At 36.6% G+C, this 23,655-nt stretch overlaps 1 protein-coding gene across 1 annotated transcript in view; it reads left to right on the forward strand.

The window, feature by feature from the left end:
• ITSN1 (intersectin 1 (SH3 domain protein)) overlaps window positions 1–23,655 on the forward strand; it is a 114,506-nt gene that overhangs the window by 50,624 nt on the left and 40,227 nt on the right. The window contains exons 18-24 of the mRNA XM_009327951.1: window positions 2,435–2,664; window positions 4,039–4,160; window positions 11,481–11,725; window positions 13,395–13,554; window positions 14,398–14,603; window positions 15,309–15,391; window positions 17,576–17,742. Of these exons, the coding sequence (XP_009326226.1) occupies window positions 2,435–2,664; window positions 4,039–4,160; window positions 11,481–11,725; window positions 13,395–13,554; window positions 14,398–14,603; window positions 15,309–15,391; window positions 17,576–17,742 (1,213 nt within the window). The remainder of the gene's footprint in view (window positions 1–2,434; window positions 2,665–4,038; window positions 4,161–11,480; window positions 11,726–13,394; window positions 13,555–14,397; window positions 14,604–15,308; window positions 15,392–17,575; window positions 17,743–23,655) is intronic.

Below are 23,655 nucleotides of genomic sequence, written 5' to 3' on the forward strand. Positions count from 1 at the left end.
CCCAAACTGGCCCTAGGGGCATTCCATACCATGTGACGTCATGCTCAGTAGATAAACTGGGCGAAAGCTGGCCCGGAGGGCCGCTGCTTGGGGACTGGCTGGGCATTGGTCGGCAGGTGGTGAGAAATTGCATTGTGCATCACTCGCTTTGTATATTCTATTATTATTATTATTATTATTATTATTATTATTATTACCATTTTATTTTATTATTAAACTTTTTATCTCAACCCACGAGTTTTCTCACTTTTACTCTTTCAATTCTCTCCCCAGTCCCATCAGGGCGGGGAGTGAGCAAGCGGCTGTGTGGTGCTCAGTTACCGGCTGGGGTTAAACCACAACAACTTGTTAGATGACTTTACATTGAAGGCAGAAAAGTGTAGCAGTATTTCATAGAGGAGGAAGTGATACCCTTCACACTGGTGTCTTAACCTCTACTCATGGTATATTGATGTGGAATATTGAAATGGTATCAGCAATTTCATTGAGAACCAAAGATTTTTTTGAGCTTGCAGGTTAGTAGCTGCCATCTTAAACAGATTCCGGGTACCTTGACATCTCTCAGAAAATACTCATCAGCTCAAAACTTAGATTGATAAGAGATGAGATTTTTATCCTCTGGTGCCAACCTACTGTTTGGAAAGTGGATTTTTCCCCGTAAGGAATTAATTTTTTTTTTTCCCCACACAGTTTTTGGCCAGGAATTCATGTTGCCCTTGGACAAAATATGTTCTATATAGTAGGCCAAGTTTGTAATGACCAGCTTGTTGTCATGCATTTGTCACTAATTTTGTAGGTATGAAGAAAGTTTCGAAGTGGAATAGGTCATGGAACAAAATAAAGCGCACTGTGCATCTGTTATAGCCCTTTAGAGTTATCTTTACTGGTGCAAATTTTTTCTAGCAGAGAATATTTATTTTTCTCTTCTGTTGTCCTCGGGGGAGAAGGACTTGTTAGCTTTCGCAGTTGGGCACGTGAAATTTTCTGAATAGTTCTGCAAGAGTGCTGTATGAAGTTTGCAGATATTTTTACTCCTTGCTCCTCAACAGGAGGATCAGGACTGCCATTTTTTCTGATTACTGCTTTTTTTTTTTTTTTTCCTTCTGATTTGGCTATTTTGAGTCTTACCTAGGGATGTTTGTGGCTTTGAGAAAATAAGCAGAACCAATTTGTTTGATCAGTATTCCTGACTTCTTCCTGCATTTTAGAGCTGAAGTCAGTGCTGAACAGATAAAAATTGAAGTGTATCATTTTCTGCTTATTGGGTTTCAGGGAAAACTTATGGTAAGAATTCATTATTGAAAATGTCCGGTGATAACTGTAGCTGATATCTACAGGCCTAGATTAAATAAAAGGGATTGTGGGGCAAATGAAAGTGGTAACTTGCAATGCTGATATAATGGTATACTCAGATTGCTTGAATTAGACTGCCTGGGAAGAGATTTTGAAAAGCAGCCTTACAGTTACATGGAACTAAAGGGCTTGTGTCCTGGTTTTTGGATGCCAAGGAGTTTTGTTTCTTCAGCCAAGGGAGATTTTTTTCTTTCTCTTTTTCTTCCTCCTTTCTCCATATGGTTCATCACTTAAAACAACTGCATAGGATTTATGAATCCCATGGAAAACTATGAAAAGAGAATACACAAGTATTGTTGAATCCCCAAGTTGAGACTCAGATGTTGTTGAGTTGAAGAGGTGGGACTGAAAGTGTGAGATACTGAATGTTATCAAGCTTATAATTTTCAGAGCATTGCGAGCGGAATAAGAGATTGTTCTAAGATACCTGTGTAAAGTTTCATATAATAATTAGAAAAACGCAGGTAAATGTATTTATTTTCTTGTCATTGTAGAGGAGAAGAGATCACAGACTCCATAAAGAAGGTAAAGTTTAGCATTTACAAATCTCTGAAGAACTCTGACAAGAAAAAATAGTGTTGAATGTTTTTTCCTATCTTACATTCAGCTCCAAAACATAACTAGTTTATCATTTTTGTAGGCTCAGGTTGCTCTGTACCTCTTTTAGAGTTCTGTGGAATCGTATTGTGAAGGTACAGAACTGATATGTGAGTTAAAATAAAAAATTATATTAAAGGTAGTTTTTTAAATGCAAAGACAAAGCAACTCAAGGTAACAGAGGCCTGCGCTTAGTAGTAGGTTACATGAAATAGTGTTCTCTCACTTGTCTGAGAGTCACAGCTCTTTCTTTATGAATACATACAGAGTCATAGCAAATCTTTCTGAATATTTCTCCTTTGCCCTCTAGGAGTCATTGTGTAAGAAGATGCTGTGGAGTGGTTGATAACTCACCAAAATAAAATTAACAGCTCTTACAGGGTATGCAAAAGCCATAAAGAGTACTTACAGATCACACAAGGACAGCTAACTTTTATGCTCTTTTGTTTGACTGGTTTAAAAAAACACCTTAATTGTCCAACAGGCGAATCCAGGAACGGGATAAACAGCGGCTTGATCGAGTGCAACCAGAAGAAGAACTTCAGTGGCCAAAAAAAATTCAGGAAGATGAAAAGCAAAAAAGGGAAGAAATAACCAAGAAGAAGGAAAGTGAGGATAAGGGGAAACAGGAAATGCAAGAGAAACTGACTAAGCTTTTCCAACCACATCAAGAGCCAATCAAGCCAGCTGTCCAGGCTCCTTGGTCAAATGCAGGTAGAGGAAAAAAAATCAAGAAATGCTGTTGCACATGCCTCTTGAACAATTCTTTTCTGTTTTGTCTTTCCATTTAATACAGAAGAATATTATGTTTCAGGATTGGATTGCTAGTCTTATTAAAGTAAATCATGTATGGATGGAGCTCTAGGCTCCAAAAGTTATTCTTTTAGGCTTCACTATTCTTCCTAAAAGTATGATGTTTAGCAGAGCGTAAAGCACAGTTGGTAAGACTCACAGTGCCAACTGAAGAGAGAATCTTAGCTGTAAGTTGTTGAAAGATCTTGGTGCAAGATGTCAAAAATTATTTCTGCACTTTTCTTTACAATTCTTATTTTGGTGTGGAATATATGCCTTGGGATTTTTTAGAGTAGTAGCAATATGTCATTTAGTTATCATTTTTCCTCTTCCCCCTTCCCATGCATGTTGTTTACTGAACAAATGACCTGAAGTCTAAGATTTAATCCCCTTTTTTCTGCTACTCACACGATCACTTTCGGCAGAGAGCTTTTTCCCTGCATTATAACCTGATTTTTACCTGTATTGGGAATCATGGTTCCCTCTTAAGGGGCTTTGCTACATACACAAAAGAACTGATTGCAAATGTAATATTTGTTTAAATATTTGAACAAAGGATTGCATAAAGGGGAAATTACCTTCTGTCTTTTAGCCCAAATCTAGAACTGACTTGATTTAATATGTCCTCTTGCTAGGTTTTATTTGTGCAGAGTGCAGAGGGCACTTTTATGACTGAATAGGCAAAATAGGAAGTGCATTACACAAGAGCAATTTAGCTTCTATCTTTGGGGGTTTTCTGTATTCTTCTTTTTCGAATAATGCATCTTTAGCATGTAATTTTTGTAAAACACCATCTGTAAGTGACCTCTTTTCAGCCAATCTGTATGTATCAGGACATTTTGAAACATCTTTCTTGGAAGTATAGTCAGGCTGCAAATGAAGCTGCTATACAACCAGACTCTAAAAGCATTTGGGATACCATTGACAGATGCAAGAACTGTTTGAATTTAACCTATGGCTGATCAGATTTAACCTACAAAATCATTGAAGCATTTGAGAAGTCATACATGTTGCGTCATAAGTACATGATTCTTTCTATGAAAATAGTTGCATGTATCATAAAAGTTAAAATATAATAATATTTTACCTGATGTTTAGAAGAGAAAATAGTAAGAAAATTGTATTTTAAACTCATTTTCTTATTTCCCCTTGTGTAAAAGGGGGATAATAGACTTCCTGCAGACAGTGTAAGGTTTGTTAATTTTTGTCTCCACTTTCACCTCATTTTTCAAATATTTAAAAAGAATGTGTTTTGACCCCCCCCCTTGTATCTGTGTGTTTTTTTTCTTTGCTCAGAAAAAGCTCCTCTAACCATTTCTGCTCAGGAGGATGTAAAAATAGTGTATTATAGAGCACTGTATCCTTTTGAATCAAGAAGCCACGATGAAATCACTATTCAACCTGGCGACATAGTCATGGTAAGAAGGGATTGTGATATTACTTGAAAAAATTACTTAAGCTTTTGCACTTGTGTGATTGAAATTATATATGGTAAGATTTTTTACAGACTTGAGAAAAATATTTCAGTGAATACCGAAATGATGTGATATGACCCTATTATAATAGCGGATAGCTTCTTATAGTTCATTTTAAGTGTAAAGTTTAAACATAATCTATGAGTAGGTCATATCAGTTTTAGAATGCTGAGCTCTGTGTGTCTGTCAAAGTGTTTGAAAAGTTTCCTATACAGAAGTTATCTCAGTGAGAGGTTTCTTGTCCTCCAAGAAACCTAGGGAATAAAGTTACTGTTATTTTCTGTTGAGAGAGTGGCTATTATGTGTGGAATCAAAAACTGGCTTTGATAAATAAAGTATGTTTCTAATAAGAAATTTACCTTTTTATAAGAATAGTACAAGAGTAGTGTAAAAAATTTGGTTGCAGGTGTGTTGATACAGAATTTTAATTTGGAAAATTGCCTTTATTAAGAGACTGTGATGTCCAGTGTAATACTATGTGAAACAATTACACTAAACTACAAGATGGCTACACTTCTGTCATGATCACATAAACATTAACATAGTCTTTCTATAGTGGTGATTCTTACTCAATAATACTGGAAATTTTTTTGCAGCTCTTTTGGTGACAATTTTTGACATAATGATCTAGTATAACTGTAACTTGGAATTGTTTGTATGATAATTTATTCTTTTTTTTTTCTTTTTATCTACTTAACTCTTTTGTGAGATACCTTTATGTTTATTTTAAAGAGGATACACAGTAGATAAAATGTCATTTCTAAAAAATGGAAGCTTCAAAACCTAAAAATTTGGTTGCAGGTGTGTTGATACGGAATAATTTCCTTTGTTTTTTTGAAGTAGATGATGAGATATGGGGATATGGTCAGCCTATAACTGTCGTGTTAAACTAAAGTGATATTCTGCTTTTGTCTCTAATTATCACTAAAATTATAGTTCTGTGGTTAATGACTGCAGTTATTAAATGTGTATATTAATATTATTGAATTGATAGTATGATCTTAACATGCATATGTCTAGTCATAATGAAAATTCCTAGTGTAACTACTGAATGATACCTTGCTCACTGTGGGAAAGTGTATTCATTGTAGTGTTCTACCCGACAAAACAGATTTTAAGAGGTATTGCGTTTTGGCACAATTTAGTAAGAATGGATTTTGGAAAAAATACACTTTGTAGACTCTCATAAGTTGTAATGATAACTATTTTTTAAAAAGCATGTATTCTGGGGAGATGAGCCTTTATCTCTCAGCCTTTTTGGTTTGGGGTTTTTTTTAATTGATTCAGCTGTGCCATACTGAAGTGTTTGTGACATTAAAATCTGCTTTTTGAAAATAAAAGGTGGATCCTGGATTAGCAACACTACTGAATGACTCGGGAAGAGGCCCAATGTCATTCTGAATAACAACGCAATGTGTTGTTATTCTGCATCAAGAAATAGTACTAGTCAGTCAGCTGTTAAATGAGGCAGGATACAGGTACATGGGTCTCCTTAGGCTATTGAAAAATGCTGTGTTGTCTTGCTTTCTTGGGAAATAGATTGTAGTCTAGGCGTATAAGTAAACTGTTTTTTTTCTTGAGGAAGAGTGATCACTATTAGGTAGACTTGCAGGGAAATAACATTTTTACTAAAAATATATGATTTTAAGGAGACTTCAGATGTTTTAAATGGAGACTGTGAGGTAATCTGAGTCTTCCTATATGTTACTTATGGACTTTATTTTAACTTACTCTATGAAAGTACAGTAACTACTCTCAATTTTCTTTATTTTACTTGCTTTTGACAGTAATTAAACCTGATGATTGACTCTTGTGGGATTTATCTCCTGCTCTGTAGTAATTGCTTAAATGGGCTACTCCTAGAAAAGTTAATATAAGAAAGACACTTGTGTGAAATGTGTTATAATTCTGCCTTGCTTAAAATCATTGCTTTCCTGATAGAGGTTAAAAGGGAACGCGTAAGCGTGCTATATGACTGCTAGGAAGTGTTACGGTTTAACCCCAGTCGGCAACCAAGCACCACACAGCTGCTTGCTCACCCTCCCTGTCCTGATGGGATAGTGGGTTCAGATAAAGATAGTTTAATAATTGACATATAATATAATAATAATAGTAATGAAAACAACAAAAGAGAGAGAGGAACAAAACCCAGGAAAAACAAGTGATGCAGTTACTCACCACCTACTGACGATGCCCAGCCAGTCCCTGAGCAGCGATCACCGCCCCCCGGGCAACTCCCCCAACCTTATATACTGAGCATGACGTCACACGGTATGGAATATCCCTTGGGCCAGTTTGGGTCAGCTGTCCTGGCTGTGCCCCCTCCCGGCTTCTTGTGCACCTCCTCCCTTGCAGAGTATGGGAAGCTGAAAAGTCCTTGACTTAGCTGTCACTAAGCAGTGTTTATACTAAAACATCAGTGTCTTATCACATTACTCTCATGCTAAATCCAAAACACAGCACTATGTCAGCTACTAGGAAGCAAATTAACTCTATATCCCAGCCGAAACCAGGACAGGAAGTCTATACAATTTATTCATTTTCATAAATACAGATTTTGTTACCATGTAGTTTACTTGGTTTTGAATTCATCTAGGGTAAAACTAACAAACTAGCTCACACTGTCAAAAGTAATTTAAGTGCAATGGACCAGAACGTACTTTTGATAATAGGCATTTGAAGTCCTAGACTCTTCTCTGTCCTTAAGTGTTTGTTGTGTCCTGTGGTTCTAAGGGTTTGAGTTGGTTATATTTTTTGGAAAATAATAATTTACAAGCTTATATGTTAAGGTGTGTCTAATTTATGACATAAATGCAGCTTGGTAGTTAAGCTGACCTATACAGTTAGGAGTTTACTGTGTGCAACAAAATAAGTATTGCTTAGAATAACCATGTTCTAACATAGGCAAATTTAGCACTTCACCATCTTAACACTTATAAATGGCTTCGTGTGTGCAGGCTTGTGCAATCATGTCCTATAATCATATAGCTGTACAGAAGATGCCACCCAAACTGTAACTGCCGTGAGCAAAGAATCCAAGTGAAGCCCAAATCCATTGACTGCACACATGGGAACCAGGCCTAAATCCTGGATGTGATTAGGACTGCAGAATTCATTATGTCAGAATGACTGCTGCCTTTAATAGATGTATAGTTTGTAAATAGTTTTTACAACAGTGTAAAGCACTTTTACACTGTGCGTGAATCTTGAGACCTGTCTTGGTGGGAATGAGGGAGAAGGATGAGGGTTTATTCTGAAAGGAAAAGTATTTGCAAATTTGAGGAGGGCTTTCTTCTGCCTGACTTTTCAGTACACGTTAGTTATCTGTAGCACTGATGTATCTTGTGTAACGGTTTAGAGAATGTGTGGGGCATGGGCTGTATTTTTTTTTTTTTTTTATTCTTCCACTTTTTAATTACAGGATTTTTATATTTTCTCTTAACTTGGATTTCTGCTTTCTCTGCCTCTTGCCTGTCTATGTACTTTAAATTTCCTTCACTGTAAGCTAGATTAATTTATAATCCTAACTATAACTTAACCAAGCTTTTGTCTGGGAACAAATATTCTGAGCCAAGAAAGCCATGCCTCTTTCAGGGCTCTGTCTGTTCAAGAAGTTAAGTTTCTATTATGTGTATGAATGTACGTATACAATGTTTGGAATTCTTTTCCTTTGGATAGCTCTCTGACAAAGCAAGTCCTGCTGGCATTTGCTGCTGTTGGGCTCCAGCTTGAAGTAAATGAATGGATTCTGTTGTTGCTGATAATGTTTTATATAATACAGCTTACTTAAATAAGGATAAGCATAATTCAGTGAAATACAGGTGAATTATTGAATTACTGAACTGTAGTGGCTCTGATAGCAGGAGAACATAAGTTAAACAGAAAGTTCATCAAGAAGCTTCCTTGGAAAGTCTAAAACAAATTAATAATGATAGTTTCTCATCAGTTTTGTTAGTTACTGATTGTGAGAGTTAAAATGAATGTTCTTTGTATTAGACACATAGACAGCCTCGTTGTGTTAGGTCCTGTGTAGGCGTAATCAGCTTATGGCCTCTGGCCTGCAGAGCTTATATTCAACAGGAATTCCAGCAGTCTCAAAATATCTAGATCAAAAGCCTACAAGTGGAATAGAATTAAAAGGGTCATTTAATGGATAGATAGTTGAACAAAACAGACGGTGGTACTCTGTTTATCTTTGATAGTACTTTTGTGAGAGTATTAGGGTTTGGCTTCATATGTAGAGTGAATATCTACTGTAAAACATGGCTTCTCTTTTTGTGTGCATGCACTGCTGGTGACGCACAAGCCAGGTCAAAGTGGAGTAGGCCACTGCAAAGCCAGCCCTTCTGTTGACAGAGATACTAACTGGACCTATTGCTTTTGCTGCGAGGAGTTGTGTTGCTGTTACGCCTGTTACTTATGTTCAGTCTCTGGAACTAAGTAGTTGTAAGCCGTGGCTCTAAAGTACAGTTGAATAAACAAAAAATAAAACCACACACACGATAATTCACTATTCAGGTGTACATTTAAAGTCTAGTTGTGTTTTGGAAAAAAATAGTCTGGGATAGTTTGTCATAGGGACTTGGGGATGGTGGGTGTAAAAATATAAGGAAATTAGAACAAATTCATTTTAAAAAGGTTCAAAGGAATTTATTTGAAGTTCCAGTACTGTACTACAAAAACTGATGCAAATTATATTTTATATGAATAACTGAGAAATGAGATTTTTTTTTATGAATTATAGAGTTAAAATTATCCTTCAAAGTGCCTTTTCGTGAGTATACATAGAAAACTTAATTGGATTGAATAAGCATAAATTTGACTATCCTAATAGGCTGTTTTATGAATCATTTTAACTTAAAACTGTCTTCTAAAGAGACATTAAATCGGTTGTTTTTAAAACCCTTTGGTAGGGTTTTTTTTGTGCGTCTGCTTTCTGAAAAATCACACTGATTTCTGTATGACTGTGATTCATTTCAAAAATGCCCTTTTCAGAACAGATTTTTGGCTTTTCGATCCTGATTCTTTTGTATGTTACTGATTCTAGTTACTACCTGACCTGTTGAATGAGAGTAGAAACTATGTGACTTTTATTACTGTTTAGATTATTCAACTTGGCATCAGGTGCTGATAATCCATTTCTCCCTCTCTCTTCCAAGATTCACCTTCTGCTGTGACCTTCCATCACTCATACTGCTACTTTAACAATCCTGTTCAGTGCTGCAGTGGAAATTTTGCTCTGCACTGCAGTAAAACCACATTGAAGCGGTCAAGCATGTAGTCCGTTTATTTCTGGGTTTGCTTTGAGTTAATAGGGACTGAGACAGAAGGTGGACCTAACAAAAAGCAGAAATAATGGATTCTTTACACCAAAAAAGGGATGTGGGACACAAATTACCATAGGAGGCAGTCAGAGAGTCAACAACTGGCCGAAGGCAAAGCAATCTATAAGCAGCTCAAATGAGTAGTCCAGGGACAATCAGAGGCAGAAGCTTTGCTGCTTCTGCTTCAGTCACTTCTAGGCAAAAGAATGGTCCCACCGTTAGTCTAGAGCGACTAGTTTGCACCATTTTTTTGCCACTAATTTTTTTTTTTTCTTTTCTCCAAACAAGCATCTGATCAGGTTATATTTTGTTAAAATTGATAGAGTGAATTTGTAGGTGTGTTTCCAACCGTAGAAGCACCTAGCTCGAGACACTATTATATGCTATTTTTGTATAATGTCATAAACTGAACACTCCTCTGACAGAAAAGTTTTTTATTCCTTAGCTCATGAAGCATTCTGTTATCAACAAATCCCTCACATTGATAATGGATTTTTAGGAAATAGTGTCAGGTGATTTAGAAGTACAAATTTAAGCATCTCTGACTGCTGTACTGTTATCTGCCATAGTCAACTCTTGAGTTACACTGTCGTCTAAAACTCTTACATATTTTGAAATACTGATTGCTTCTGGCCTAAACAGATGAGAGAAGTTCTTGCCAAAAACCAGCCACTGTCTAGGGTTGGTCATCTGACTTTTCATTACTGGCCTGGTTTTACTGCTGACTTGACCATTGCTGGGGAATCTGCAGCTGTGCACAGCAGATTGTTGTACAAAGGAGGTGTTATTTACGTGTCAAAGGTGCAAACCCTATTAATATGTAAGGGTTTGCTTGAAAACTGAGATTCTTTTGACCTATCAAAGAGATTAGCTAGCTAGACCACCAAATTTACCAAAATTATTACTGAATACAATTATTGCCTTTTTTCTTCTAAAAAGTTTCTGCAGCTGGCATTTCCTTGGAGGTACTTAGCCACCATATCAATTCACCAGGGGTAGCAATAGTGAATTACTTTTCTTCGGCGATTCTTGCTGAATGTGGTTAGCTGCAGCTCACAGAATTTAAACTGATCACTTTTGTTGAAATAGCAGACTAAGACTGTAGTCTGTCAGTAGAGCTTGGAGAACAAATGTGTGAAATGTTTAAGAAAAGTTAACAGGAAAGTGTGAAATTTGCAAAATGATAGCTTGACAGGATTATAATAATCAATAAGTAGGAATTAAAATACAGCTGCAAAAATAGCCCTGTTTCATCCAGTCCTTTATGGCTTGGCAAAGGTATCCAAGTAAGGGGAAAGAAAAAAGGCCTGCAAATTCATGTATGAAAACTTACCGTGGAATTTTTTGTGTAAATACGTTAGCAAATCTGTGGATTTGTTTTGAATTGTTCGATGGGTGTTGTTTTTAATATACTGTTGTTTTTTTGTTGTGTTTTCTGCAAGAGAAAATGAAGGAAAACTTGTTAAAAACCACATTTTGTGTTAGTTAAACCGGAAATATCAGTATTTAAGGGATTTCTCTAGAACTCACTTCTCCAAAGTCTGCTGTACTATGACAGACTTCCAAGCAACTGTTTAAAAACCCATGCTTGGCTTATGCATTAGGACTGAAAACTTTTTTACCTCATCACTGAGAGATCCTTTTGATTTTGGCTTCGGGGGAAAAAAGAAGAAAAAAAAAAAGTGCAAAGCAGTATTGCATTGCAAAATGTTCCCTTATCTATTAATACGCCATAGAAGGAATAGCTGTCAACATAATCTTCCAAAGGTAAATTAAATAACAACAACAGTCTACCTAGGTGGAACTTGTATTTGTAATGAAGGTGTCATGTCTCTGTAACTAGAGAAAGTTAATTATTGTGGGATGAGATGGATTGTTTTAAGTAAAAATTCCATTTGTATGTTATGTTTCTTAACTTTCTAACTTAATACATCTACAGGTGGATGAAAGCCAGACTGGAGAACCAGGATGGCTTGGTGGAGAATTGAAGGGGAAAACTGGATGGTTCCCAGCAAACTATGCAGAGAAAATACCTGAAAATGAAGTTCCAGCTTCTGTAAAGCCAGCAGTTGAGGCGGCTGCTGCACCTAAAGTTTCTGTGCATGAAACCACTACGTCACTAGGAACTCCTGCTTCTACAGAGTGTACTACAACTGCCAATAACTGGGCAGACTTCAGTTCAACGTATGTTTGGGTAGCGATTATCACCTTAAATGTGGTGGAGTCCTTTTTAATTGATTTGACTGTGGTGGCAGTTAACACAGTATCGAGATTGCAAAATAAAAATAGCTTGTTTGAAGTAAAATATTTTTTCCGTAGTAAATAGTTAAAATTGCAGCCTTGTGGAACTTTAACCATGCTCCCATCGTATCTGCCTGAGCAATGCAGAAGGACACACCACAAACAGGAGACGTTCCTAAGTGAAGATGGTGCAATGGTGGAAATCCCAAGGTGTTTACCTTCCTTCTCTTAAATTAGTTGACACCAATCCTCATTGAAGGTTTCCAACTTGGATTATGCAAAATATGATAATGACAGAGTTAACATGAAAAGATGATTTATTAGTTCTTTATCACAACATTAATAAGGCCGATGCAAGTAGAACATGTGCCCTTCCCTAGATGTCTTGTTAACTCAATGCTCTGTGCAGTATTACCAACCCTATGTAAATGGGGTTGGGTAAGTAATTGCGTTGGGTAAGTCTTATCTTTTGATCATGTAATACATATTTATAAATTTAAATCTAAATATCTTAGTGCGATATTACAGTACATAATATGTTCTATTTAAAAATTTTCATCAAATACGTGACAGTAGCTTTTCCAGTTATTTAGACCTTTTCTGTTTTACTACAGTCATTTTTCTGAGGGGGGAGGGTAAGACTAAATCTTGAGCTTCCTGGAGATGTCTGGCACATACTGGATTTTATTGTTTTGAATAAATCATACTTTTGACAAAGCTGCTTCTACACTAGGTGGATAATGCATGCTTTCATGCTTTTCATACAAATTAATATTCAGTTTCAATACAAAGTGAGTCCCAAAGCATTTATACTAATAATACTGTCCTTGACATGATATAGGGGTTAGGGATGGTAGTGGCCTTTGGACACTATTACAGTCTAGGTGGACAACAATTGATTACTCCAACTAATAGCACAAGCAACAGGCAAAGGAAACTTAGATTTAAGATAGGTGCTTTGTTTACATTCCTGGAGTTCAGGGGATTTTGTTCATTTAAGTGGGTATTTTGAGGCAGAGATATGGATTATGAGATTTAGTAGGCATTTTAAAGGACAAGAGATAACATAAGAAGGATAAGAGGTTGCATAAAACTCTGAAGAGTTGAAAGAAGTCAGTAGGAAATAATTTTAAGCAAAAGAAGGTAAGGATTTGAATGAGAAGCAGCAAAATTATGTATAAGGGAAAGGGATGTGGGAGGTCAGTGATGTGCAGTCCACCTAGTGTAGATGATTTCAAATCCGTTTTGAAGAGAATGATGATTTTTTTTTCTCTTTGAAGTTACCTCTTTCCACTGTGTATAATATAGACTGTACTACTTGAACTTCTGTTGTATTAGGGCACAGCTAGGCAATGAAACTGAATTACAGGAACAGCTGGCCTTAAGTAGCAAGGACAAGCAACTGTATTTCGAGATTGCCTTTTTAAGATAAATTTATTGTTAGCCTATGTTTGATTGCACTACTTCCACCTGAGAGTTATGATGCTCATGGAATATTCAATTAGAAGAAATTAACCTAGAATGTAGATTTTTTTTTTTTTTCTGCACAATCTTCCTGCGTGTTTTTATTCAGTTGAAAATGGTAGGAATTAGGTCATTCTCTTTTTTTCAGATGGCCAGCAAACACTGGTGAGAAACCAGAGACTGATAACTGGGATGCCTGGGCAGCTCAGCCATCTTTGACTGTTCCCAGTGCAGGGCAGCTGCGGCAGCGATCAGCCTTCACTCCTGCCACTGTTACAGGATCATCTCCCTCTCCTGTCTTGGGTCAGGTGAGCACCTGTGTTCATTAAAACTGTTCTGACCCAGCACAGACATTTGGAAAGCAAAGTATGAATATTGACCGTGCATTAAAACAGTACCCTGAGATAGGTAAGCTATTTCAGTTTGGAGTGATGAACAGGTAGTATACATCCGTTTGCAAAATCGGTGGCAGAATTTAACATGAAGCGGTTTCTGTTCTGCTATTCTGTGGCTTTTTTAGACTTTGGTGGTCCAGTCTTAATGTTTTGGCAGGATGCCAGTTTTGGGTCACTTCCTTGGGGCTTTCCTGAATCACATGACAATAACCTTCACTCCAAAGTGAATTATGTAGTTAAGTGGAATAGCAGTGGCAAAACTTCACATCAGATGAATTCTGTCCATCTGTTAAGGCATTTCCTTTTCCTCAACTGAACAACATACTGTTCTTGTAAGCTAATGTGTTCTGAAAAATGCTAAATATCTTAGTATCTTGGAGCAAAAAAACAGTTGGAATGTACAATGAATAACTTGCAGCAAAGCATCATTTTCCATATAAGTCCTGCCAAAATAGCCTCATGAAGGTTTATTATATGTATATCTTAATTGTAAAACTTTATTTAACTTGTTAAGCAAAACCTCTGATAGTCTTGCATTGTATTGATTATGTGTTAACAGATAGAAATGTAGGAGTACTGTAAAATTTTCTGGTATTACTCTGTGAGTTTAATTGACTTACTTTGCTTTATACAGTTGAGGGAGAGTCCGTGTATTTTGTTGCTATATAAGTAGCATAAGAATATAATTCCTTAAGCAGCTTTATGAAAGGTGGTGCATGAATGACTTCTCTCTCTTTTTTTAAAAAATTGCATTAGGGCGAAAAAGTGGAGGGGCTTCAAGCACAGGCTTTGTATCCTTGGAGAGCAAAAAAAGACAACCACCTTAATTTCAACAAAAATGATATCATCACAGTTTTGGAGCAGCAAGATATGTGGTGGTTTGGAGAGGTTCAAGGACAAAAGGGGTGGTTTCCTAAATCATATGTGAAGCTTATTTCAGGCCCCATTAGGAAGTCAACGAGGTATTTTATTTGCTTTTACTGTACTTTACTTCTATACTGTAATAGTGTTAAATAAATATGAGAAGTTGCACAGTTGAATTTTAAAGTTTAGAATCTACTCTGTAGAAAGTTGGCTTGGTTTGGTTTTTTTTATATGACTCTTCTGTGGGGTTTTGACTTCCAACCCTGGAAATTCATGTGAGGAATAAGAAAACTGACCTCAGTTCTCCTTGGGTCATGTATCACCCACAAAAGATCTAAAGCTTAATGAACGGTTTTAATTTTATGTGACTTGCAACTAAAAAATTAGTGTATTGGATTTTATGAATTACAGCTATGTAAGTCATAACTTATCTTTTCCCAAAATAAAAAAGTATACCTCAAAACATAATCACTTATCATTACTCTTGGAGGATGAAACAATCAAAATCTGGTTCTGTGTAATGTGAAGGCAACATTAACATTAGTAATACAAATGAGAATGATTTTAGATAATTTTTTTTTCCTGTGGGAGAAGAGGAGGTGCAGAAACTTGTGTATATAAGGCAGTTACCGAAATGTAACCATGACTGGCCATTGTACTTAAAAGCTTTAATTTGCACATTTACTGTCTCTTCTTTTAAAATGTAGGGAATTGCTTATGGATGCATATGCTTTTTTTTTAATATAATAATAATTTTTCTGAAGAGATTTAATTTCTTAAATAACCATTATTTTCTTCTAAAGCATGGATTCTGGTTCCTCAGAAAGTCCTGCTAGTCTGAAAAGAGTAGCATCACCAGCAACAAAAGCAACTATGTCAGGTGAAGGTAAGCATTTCAAACTGAATGGCATTAATAGTATTTTACTATGTAATTAAATAGAATAAGTCTGCTTATTACAGAAACAAGCTTAGAATCAGATCTTAGTGTTTTAAGATCAGGCCTGTTAAAATTGAAGTGCAAATCAGTTTGCCTCTAGAATGATTTAAAATCATTATAGTAAGAATTTATATATGTTGTGTATATAGAAGAAATAGGTTCACATGCCATTAAAATATCATCTCTAGTTTGTACCGTTTCTTGTATAAATATTTTGGTAACAATTCCCGATCTGGAATGGGTTTTTGCAGAGGGCTAAATAAGCACATCTGTACATTTACTTCATGATGTCAGGAATTACTAATAAATGTCTCAAATTCACCCAAAGCTCATTTCCAATGTTTCATTAAAGCTCTTAATTAAAGAAATTACAATCAGTTATAGAACGTTGTGATCCTTATGGTCAAGGCTACTCCTCATTTTTAAAGATGGAGCCTGGGGCACAGACAGAGAATTGTCAGGCCTCTCGGGTTTTAAAAGACTTGCGTTCCTGGCTGTTACCACCCTTCAGCTGGAAGTTAATGTCTCCACACGAGCTGTGTTAACAGACTGTGTGGGCACTCTTAATCCACTTCAGTGCAGAGTCAGCTGGGTAAGTTTAAATCACAGTCAGAGTAAATCAATGAATCTAAATATAGGTTACAAATGAACATTTATATATAATCTCTACAGCACACCTTAAGTTTTTTAACTGCAATTCTACATACAATTTTAAGTGAAAGAGTCTCTTTGGTTAGCGATGTATCTAATTTGCCACTGGCCTGAGCACTACAGCAGTTAAAAGGAGAGAATGGTAAAGATCCATGTAACAAGGAAAGTGAGATAATTGGTTATTTCAAAATACAGCTAGTCTTGCTCACTATATGTTTGAGGAAAAGCAATTGTAGAAATGCTAAGTCTTTTTTGTAAAGTATGGGATATCTCAGGTTACATGTTTGTATTAAAAAGGAACATAACTTTTTAATAAAACATTTCAAAAAAAAGCTCTATTTTTAAGAAATAATAAAGCATGGATTTAGCATCTTCTATTACATTTAAAGGATTTAAGAAAAATTCCATGTGTATAGCATACATTATGTTATTTAATGTGTGTGTACATGCATACAAACAGATGTGTGTGTTCTTCAGCTGCAGTTGTTAGACAAACTATGTCTTAGCTTTCATTAAGGATAGTAATTGTGGTTTGAATTCTCGCTGACCTTCCCCAAGCTAAGCTTTTTGGTCAGATTTTAGTGTTCAAGCAAATAGAACGATTGCCAGCCACAGTTTAATACTTGAACGTTTTTGTTACATATGCGTGAAAGTCTTCCTGAAATACTGTGAACTGCTCTTAGGTCCAGAGCTGGTCCTAGAAGCAGAGGATACAATCTTCAGAAATCTGTTTTGTGCCCATATAAAGTGTGATAATGCTCAGTTAAATAAGAATGTATCAAGTTGGATAGAAAATGTTACTGAATGGTCTGAAATTCTTCTTTGTAATCATTTATGTAAAAAATTTTTCAGGTAGTTCTGTGATTGAATTATGCATTGCATTTCTCAACGTCAGCCTACTTTAGTGTTTTTTGCACTTGAATACTAAGTAGTTGACTGTGTTTTAACAAAACAGAACACATTCAGGCTTTGTCTTAACGTTTCTCAGCCATCTGTTGTGTAAGATGCAATGAGATGTTCGCCCTTCATGCAAAGCTTCAAGTAATGAAAGAATTCATTGTATACGAGAGCCAAACAGCATATGTAAAATGAAGACTGTATCTACAGATATTTGGATACTGAGACTTTCCATCCCCAAGACTGAAAATTCTAGTCATCAGCACAAAACAGAAATCATTGGGAAACATGTTTTCAGAGTAGTTTCTGCTATAAATTAATAATTTATGTACATTTTAATTATACTAGCAAATTATTTTACCAAAAAAAAAAAATGCCCCAGAAGCAGCCTTATGATAGATTGTATTTAGTTCTGATAGATACAATTTTATGCATTGAATATTGAGGTTTCTATGAATGGTACTTTTAATAAATTTGTCTTCTATCTAGCCCATGGATAGACTACATTATATTAGGTTTTGCAAATGATAATTGAGCAGTTTATCAAGTGTTTTCCCATGTTCTGTATTTATTTCCCTCTTACAGAGTATATTGCTATGTATACTTATGAGAGTTCTGAACAAGGAGACCTAACTTTTCAACAAGGTGATATGATTCTTGTGACAAAGAAAGATGGCGACTGGTGGACAGGAACACTGGGTGATAAATCAGGAGTTTTCCCATCTAATTATGTGAGACTCAAAGATTCTGAGGTAGAGACATACTGAAATGTTATAAAATTGAGCTGGGGAAGATATGTTTTATTTGGTGGTGTAGTGATAGTTGTAAGTCAGTGGATCATAAGGGAAGAAAAAATATTTTGCAGTTTTACTGAATGTGAGATTGGAAAGGGAAAACAATAATAGTTGCATTTTACAACATACTGTCGTAAATAACTTTGTGGATCATATATTAAAATGCACCTTGCACATGTTAGTAGTTAACTTGGCAGTTTTGTAGAGACAAATCAGAATAGCAATGACTACTTTGTTCCCCAGGTAAGTTTTTAATGACTGAGTTGTATCACTGCCATTATTTTTAAAAAAGATAGAGAGTAATATTTTTGCAACAAAACTTAGCTAACTACTATATTTATTTGAAAGTTCTTGACTGAATAATAGAGGTTCTGTTTCATCTGATTCTTATACTGGAAAAATCAGATAGAACATGTCCGTATTAATTTTTTTTTTCTTTTAGGCATTCTAAAGAAAGCTGTTTTCTCATTTATATTCCTCATCTGTTTGAGAGGATAATTCATCTTCTAGTAGGAATTAGCTTAGAGTCATAGTTGAATACAACACTAATCACTTGATGAGAAGGTGTTCTTGTTTATGTGTCTAAGAATAATAGGGGTTTTAAAAGTAAATAAATAAATAAAAAAAAATTACTGGATTTGTGGAAGAAGCCTTACCACCTAGATTTCTAAAAGTCTTGAATTCTGTGTGTACGTGACACAACTCAATGAAAGACTGTGTCTGCAATATAGAGCTTGAGCAAAGTCACTTTAAAATTATTTCTGTTGGTGGAACAGCTGAAGAATGAAACCAGCGGTGAAATATGTAGCTGTAGAAAGCCTTTATATAATAAATTTCTAGATAGTAGAGAAATTTCAATAACATCCTCTGAGGCAGGATTAAAAAAAAATAGTAGCTAATGATATTTAACATTGCAGTCCTTGGGAGAAATAGTATTGTGATATTCCTTTCAGAAACATTTTAGAAACTTTTCTCATCTGTATTTTGCATCATGTAACAATTTTCTTCAATCCCTAGCAAGAACTAATCAGTCTTATACTGGAGAAGTCCAGTTTTGACTAGTTGTTCCCTTGTGTTGTGAGGTACACTTTTCTGTGCACATTAAGACTGTAGTTTCATAGAATAGAATCATAGAATCGTTTAGGTTGGAAAAGACCTTTAAGATCATCGAGTCCAAATGTTAACCTAACGCTGCCAAGTCCACCACTAAATCATGTCCCTAAGCGCCACATCTACATGTCTTTTAAATACCTCCAGGGATGGTGACTCACCCACTTCCCTGGGCAGCCTATTCCAATGCTTGACAACCCTTTCAGTGAAGAAATTTTTCCTCATGTCCAATCTAAACCTCCCCTGGCACAACTTGAGGCTGTTTCCTCTCCTCTATCGCTTGTTACTTGGGAGAAGAGACCGACACCCACCTCGCTACAACCTCCTTTCAGGTAGTTGTAGAGAGCGATGAGGTCTCCCCTCAGCATCCTTTTCTCCAGGCTAAAAACCCCAGTTCCCTCAGCCGCTCCTCATAAGACTTGTTCTCCAGACCCTTCACCAGCTTTGTTGCCCTTCTCTGGACACGCTCCAACATCTCAATGTCCTTCTTGTAGTGAGGGGCCCAAAACTGAACACAGTATTCAAGGTGTGGCCTCACCAGTGCTGAGTACAGGAGGATGATCACTTCCCTAGTCCTGCTGGCCACACTATTTCTGATACAAAATGATCATATGTAACCCATTCTAAGCGAGCACAGGTATGGTCCTACCTGCCACGCTTTTGCTGCCACTGTCTTTCATCTGACTTGTTAATAAGCCAGTTCAGGACAGTAAGCAGAGCAGAAAACTAGTCTAGCAGAAGTAATACATACTTCCAAGATGGTACTCTGAATCAGCTCAGCCAGGGTTAGAAAAATGTCAGTACCAGAATTAGTATGGGAGGAGAGTAGCGAAAGAGGCAAGATTGCCTCAGCATCGGCTTAGATTAGCTTGAGCTGGTTTTCAACTGCATTCTTAGCTGGCTTTTGTGTTAAATACTTCATTTTAGAAGCGAAACATCATACCTTCCATTTAATATATGGTTTTGGATATGCCTGTGCTCATTCCTACCTTTCAGTTGCATCAAATCTAGTGACTGTGGAGCAGCAGATAAAGTTAGATCAGGTCCCAGACTAGAAGAGGAGTACTTAATGGTTCAGTTAGTGGAAGCATTGTAGCTGTAGCACTATGGAGCCCATCACAGCAGGCTAGCTTGGCTTTTTGAAAAATTAGAGTAAATTTTGTACAGTAGTAAGTTGTGGTGTTAGGCAGAGTATAGGTTTACCCTGACATCGGAGCTCAGTGAGAGTCCGGACAAGAAATTCTGAACTCTCTGTCCCCAAGTATAGCAGCTTGGTTCTCCTCTTGAGTGGTGCAACATCCCTTCAGTTTGTCAGCGGAGGTGTTTGTGGGTCTGTATCAGGGAATTTACCTGGTTAAGAAAAGCACTCCTTTTTGCAGTCCAGGATGTGGATTATAGTTCAGCCCTGCCAGTAATTCTTCACATACATCAAAAAGATGGTGGCTTGCCCCACAGAGGTATAGGAACAAGTGTACAGATAATTGCCTAACCTGTGGAATATCTCGTGATCATGAAACTGTGCCCTAAGTCTCTTTATATTACCTGTAAGTTCATATTGTAGTTGGTGAGTGGGAACTTGCACTGTCAGCCTCCTAAAACCCTGTGAGGCCTGTTTCATTGGTAGGTAGTAATAGTTGCTAATTAGTTACTTAACGTCAGCTACATTCTTGTTAGTTAATGTTAAGTTTCCTTTGAACTTTTGTGAAGGAACTGGTTTTGTTTTCCCTTAAGATATTCTCAACAGAGTTTAGTCTCAAAACCCGGGAATTTATATTCAGATGTGCAGAGCTGCCTTTTGTGTGCCTTTAAGGACTGGATGCTTGTCCTGTCTGGCGAGAGACAGACACACATATTGGGAAAGTTTCTTTGTAGAGAACTCAGAAATAGACATTTACTACTGAAAACTATTTTTATTAGAGGTCAATTTGATGTTTCTCTGATCTCAACTTGTCTGGGGCTGAAACAGCTAAGTGCAGTTCATCAGAAGGTGCTCCAACTGCCCTTTTTGCTGGTGAAAATCACCTCTTTAGATAAAATCTTGATGAGAGAGGGAGCAAAAAGCACAGAGCTCATGGAGATCTTGATATCCGGGATGCTTATTTTCATGAAGTGATTCATATGCCCCGCAGGACATATTTCTTGTTCCAAGTGGATAATTGCCATTACACGTACAGTGTTTTGCTATTCAGCTTGTTCACAGAGCCAGTTTTTACAAAGGATTTCTCAATAGTGGCTGTCTGTTAACTTTCAGATGTGCTGCTGTGCTTGGACAGCTGGCTGATTGTGGAAAATGTTACTAAAAGAGTAAATTAATTTAATGTGTTCTGCACTATTGACTTAGGCCTGAAGCAAAAGTAAGGCAGTGCTGATCTTTCAACAGCAAGCATAGAGTTTGTAGAAATGGTTGTAAGCTTCAAAATATCAATGGTTTATACATCAGAAGAATTTTTTTTTAATCTGTTCTTTTGTACCTAGTCCCAGGCTACCCATTCACCTCCAGTTGCTAAATTAAACTATTTCCTGTTCCTTAAAGTTTCAACTTATTAACAGAGTGAAAATCTTTGTTCTTCAGATAAACTACAACACTGGTTCATGGTCCATTCTCAAGAGTTTTCTTTAGATTGAGGTAGATGGATACAGATCTGTAACTGGTTTTTATTCTACCCTGCCTTTCTCTGAGACTGGTGATAATTACCTCTGCATAAGATATGGAGCTCATATGGTGGACATGGAAACACAAAAATTTAGACACCTCTAGTTACGAAACTTTGCATAAATGTTCTGAAAATAATAATGGTCTGAATTTATTTAATCTGGGTTCTAAGGGTCTTACTGTGCAACACAATTGGCTGCATCTTATTAAATTAGCAAAACAAGTTCTACTCGACTGTTTCAAGAGACTTTATCGCTTCTCACAAAATATCCTCAAAGGCAGTTAGTCTCTCAGGTGTACAAAAGGGAAATAGAATGAGTTAAGTCCTCTCCTCTGTGTTTCTCTCAACAGAAAGAATAGAAAATACTTCTCCATCTACTGAGCAGGCCAGAAGTTGGGTCCATCTTAAATGCATTATTTATTAATTTAGTTATTTATTGAAGTGCTGCAGGACTTCTTGATGCATTTCTCCTGCTTTTTTACCAAGGATTCAGAGAATCATCAAACAGAATTCAGACTTAGCCTGGTCAAGGTCGTTTTGAAGCTTCTCTCTTAAAATAATCTCTGTATGTTTACCAGTTAACTGTAAAGATAGTGTCGCAGCCTGTTTTATCTGTCCATATGCTTCTAATCTGGCAACATGGATGTTGACTAAGTGATATTTTGAAGGAGTGTGTTCTCTGAAGGTCCAAACACTTGTTCTTTATTGAGGACGGGGGAGGGTGTTTCTCTGCCGGAAACACTTTCCAAAGTAGAATTAATTCCTAGTATTACCATATCAGTGCCAGTTATCACCTTTGGTTTCACACATTTTAATCTTCCCTACTTGGGACTGTCGATGGACTCACAGTCACTTTGTCTGGACCATCTTCTCCTTGTCCCCAGACCTAGACTTAGTCTTTGTATCTGATCTCTGCATGATGCTTTCCTATTTCACTTTTTTGTTAATATAGGTCACAGTGGTTGTAGAGAAAGGTGGAGAACTGAAGAGAAAGAAAGGAACATAGGGAAGAAAGGAAGAATTGCTGGCCTTGTAGAAAGTAACTATAATCAGTCTTTTACAATGACAAGAAAGTAGCACTGAGACAGCGGTATCCAAGTATCATTTAACTTAAAGCATCCACTTTCCACAGTCCTTCCCAAAATATAAGTTGCAAAATGTCAAGGAGAAGCATGGTATACTAGGTGTATATAAGGTGCTTTGGTGCCAAATTTAAGAAAGAAAAAAAAAAAAAGTAATTCTTGCCATCCCCACTCTTACCTTCCAGTACCGGTTACAGCTTGTGAGGTAGGCAATGCCAACTCTGCTGGGTTTTCTGCTTTTATTACATGGGGTTGGCTTGACTAATACAGCATTGTGAGGTGCTATAGTTCAGTCTGAAAGATCAGGCTTCTTTAGTGGCTTTTCTGAAAGATGTTCAACACGTGGATGTCTTATAGCAGCTATGTAATATTTAAGACAGATTGAAGATCTATCTAATTATCTATTTTATAGAGGCATTCAAAACCAATACACATTTTTTAAATGGCCCTGTTCTCTCAGTCATTCAACTCATTTTTTAGTTACTCCTTACATTAGTTTCTGCCAGAATCCCCAAGTTTTCAAAGCATCAAGTTAATATGGAGAATATTGAGGATTAAACTGTTCTTTTCCACAGAGAAGTTAGGATTCTGTGAAAACCTTCAGATCATTTGATGTAGACTCCCAAGTTTGTAACGAGGATCCTAAAGGAGAAGTTGAGGGGAGGTGGAAGTGTTGTGAGCCTTGCTTGAAGGCAAGAGGATATTTATGGTTATTCAACATTTCTGACCAAAGTACAGTTTAGATTTGTTATGTTGCTATTATCCATATCAAGCCTTTTTATTATAGAAGGTAAGACTGGCAATGTACTGGGAAGAAACTGAAGTAATTACTTAGGGAGCAGGGGGAAGCTCTCCTAGACAGGGTGGTGACTAAAAGGGTCGGAAGATGACTGAGGAAGGGGGGCATGCAAGGGGCAGAGTTGAGACCACACACTGTTTTGAATACTCTAATTGCATGTATAGCAGGAGACCTGTGAGTGCATTAAAATAAATAAATAAAGATAACTCTTTCAAAATAACCAGTG

The sequence above is a fragment of the Pygoscelis adeliae genome, unplaced genomic scaffold (genome assembly GCF_000699105.1).
Source record: "Pygoscelis adeliae isolate BGI_AS28 unplaced genomic scaffold, ASM69910v1 Scaffold154, whole genome shotgun sequence".
Classification (NCBI taxonomy): Eukaryota; Metazoa; Chordata; class Aves; order Sphenisciformes; family Spheniscidae; genus Pygoscelis; species Pygoscelis adeliae.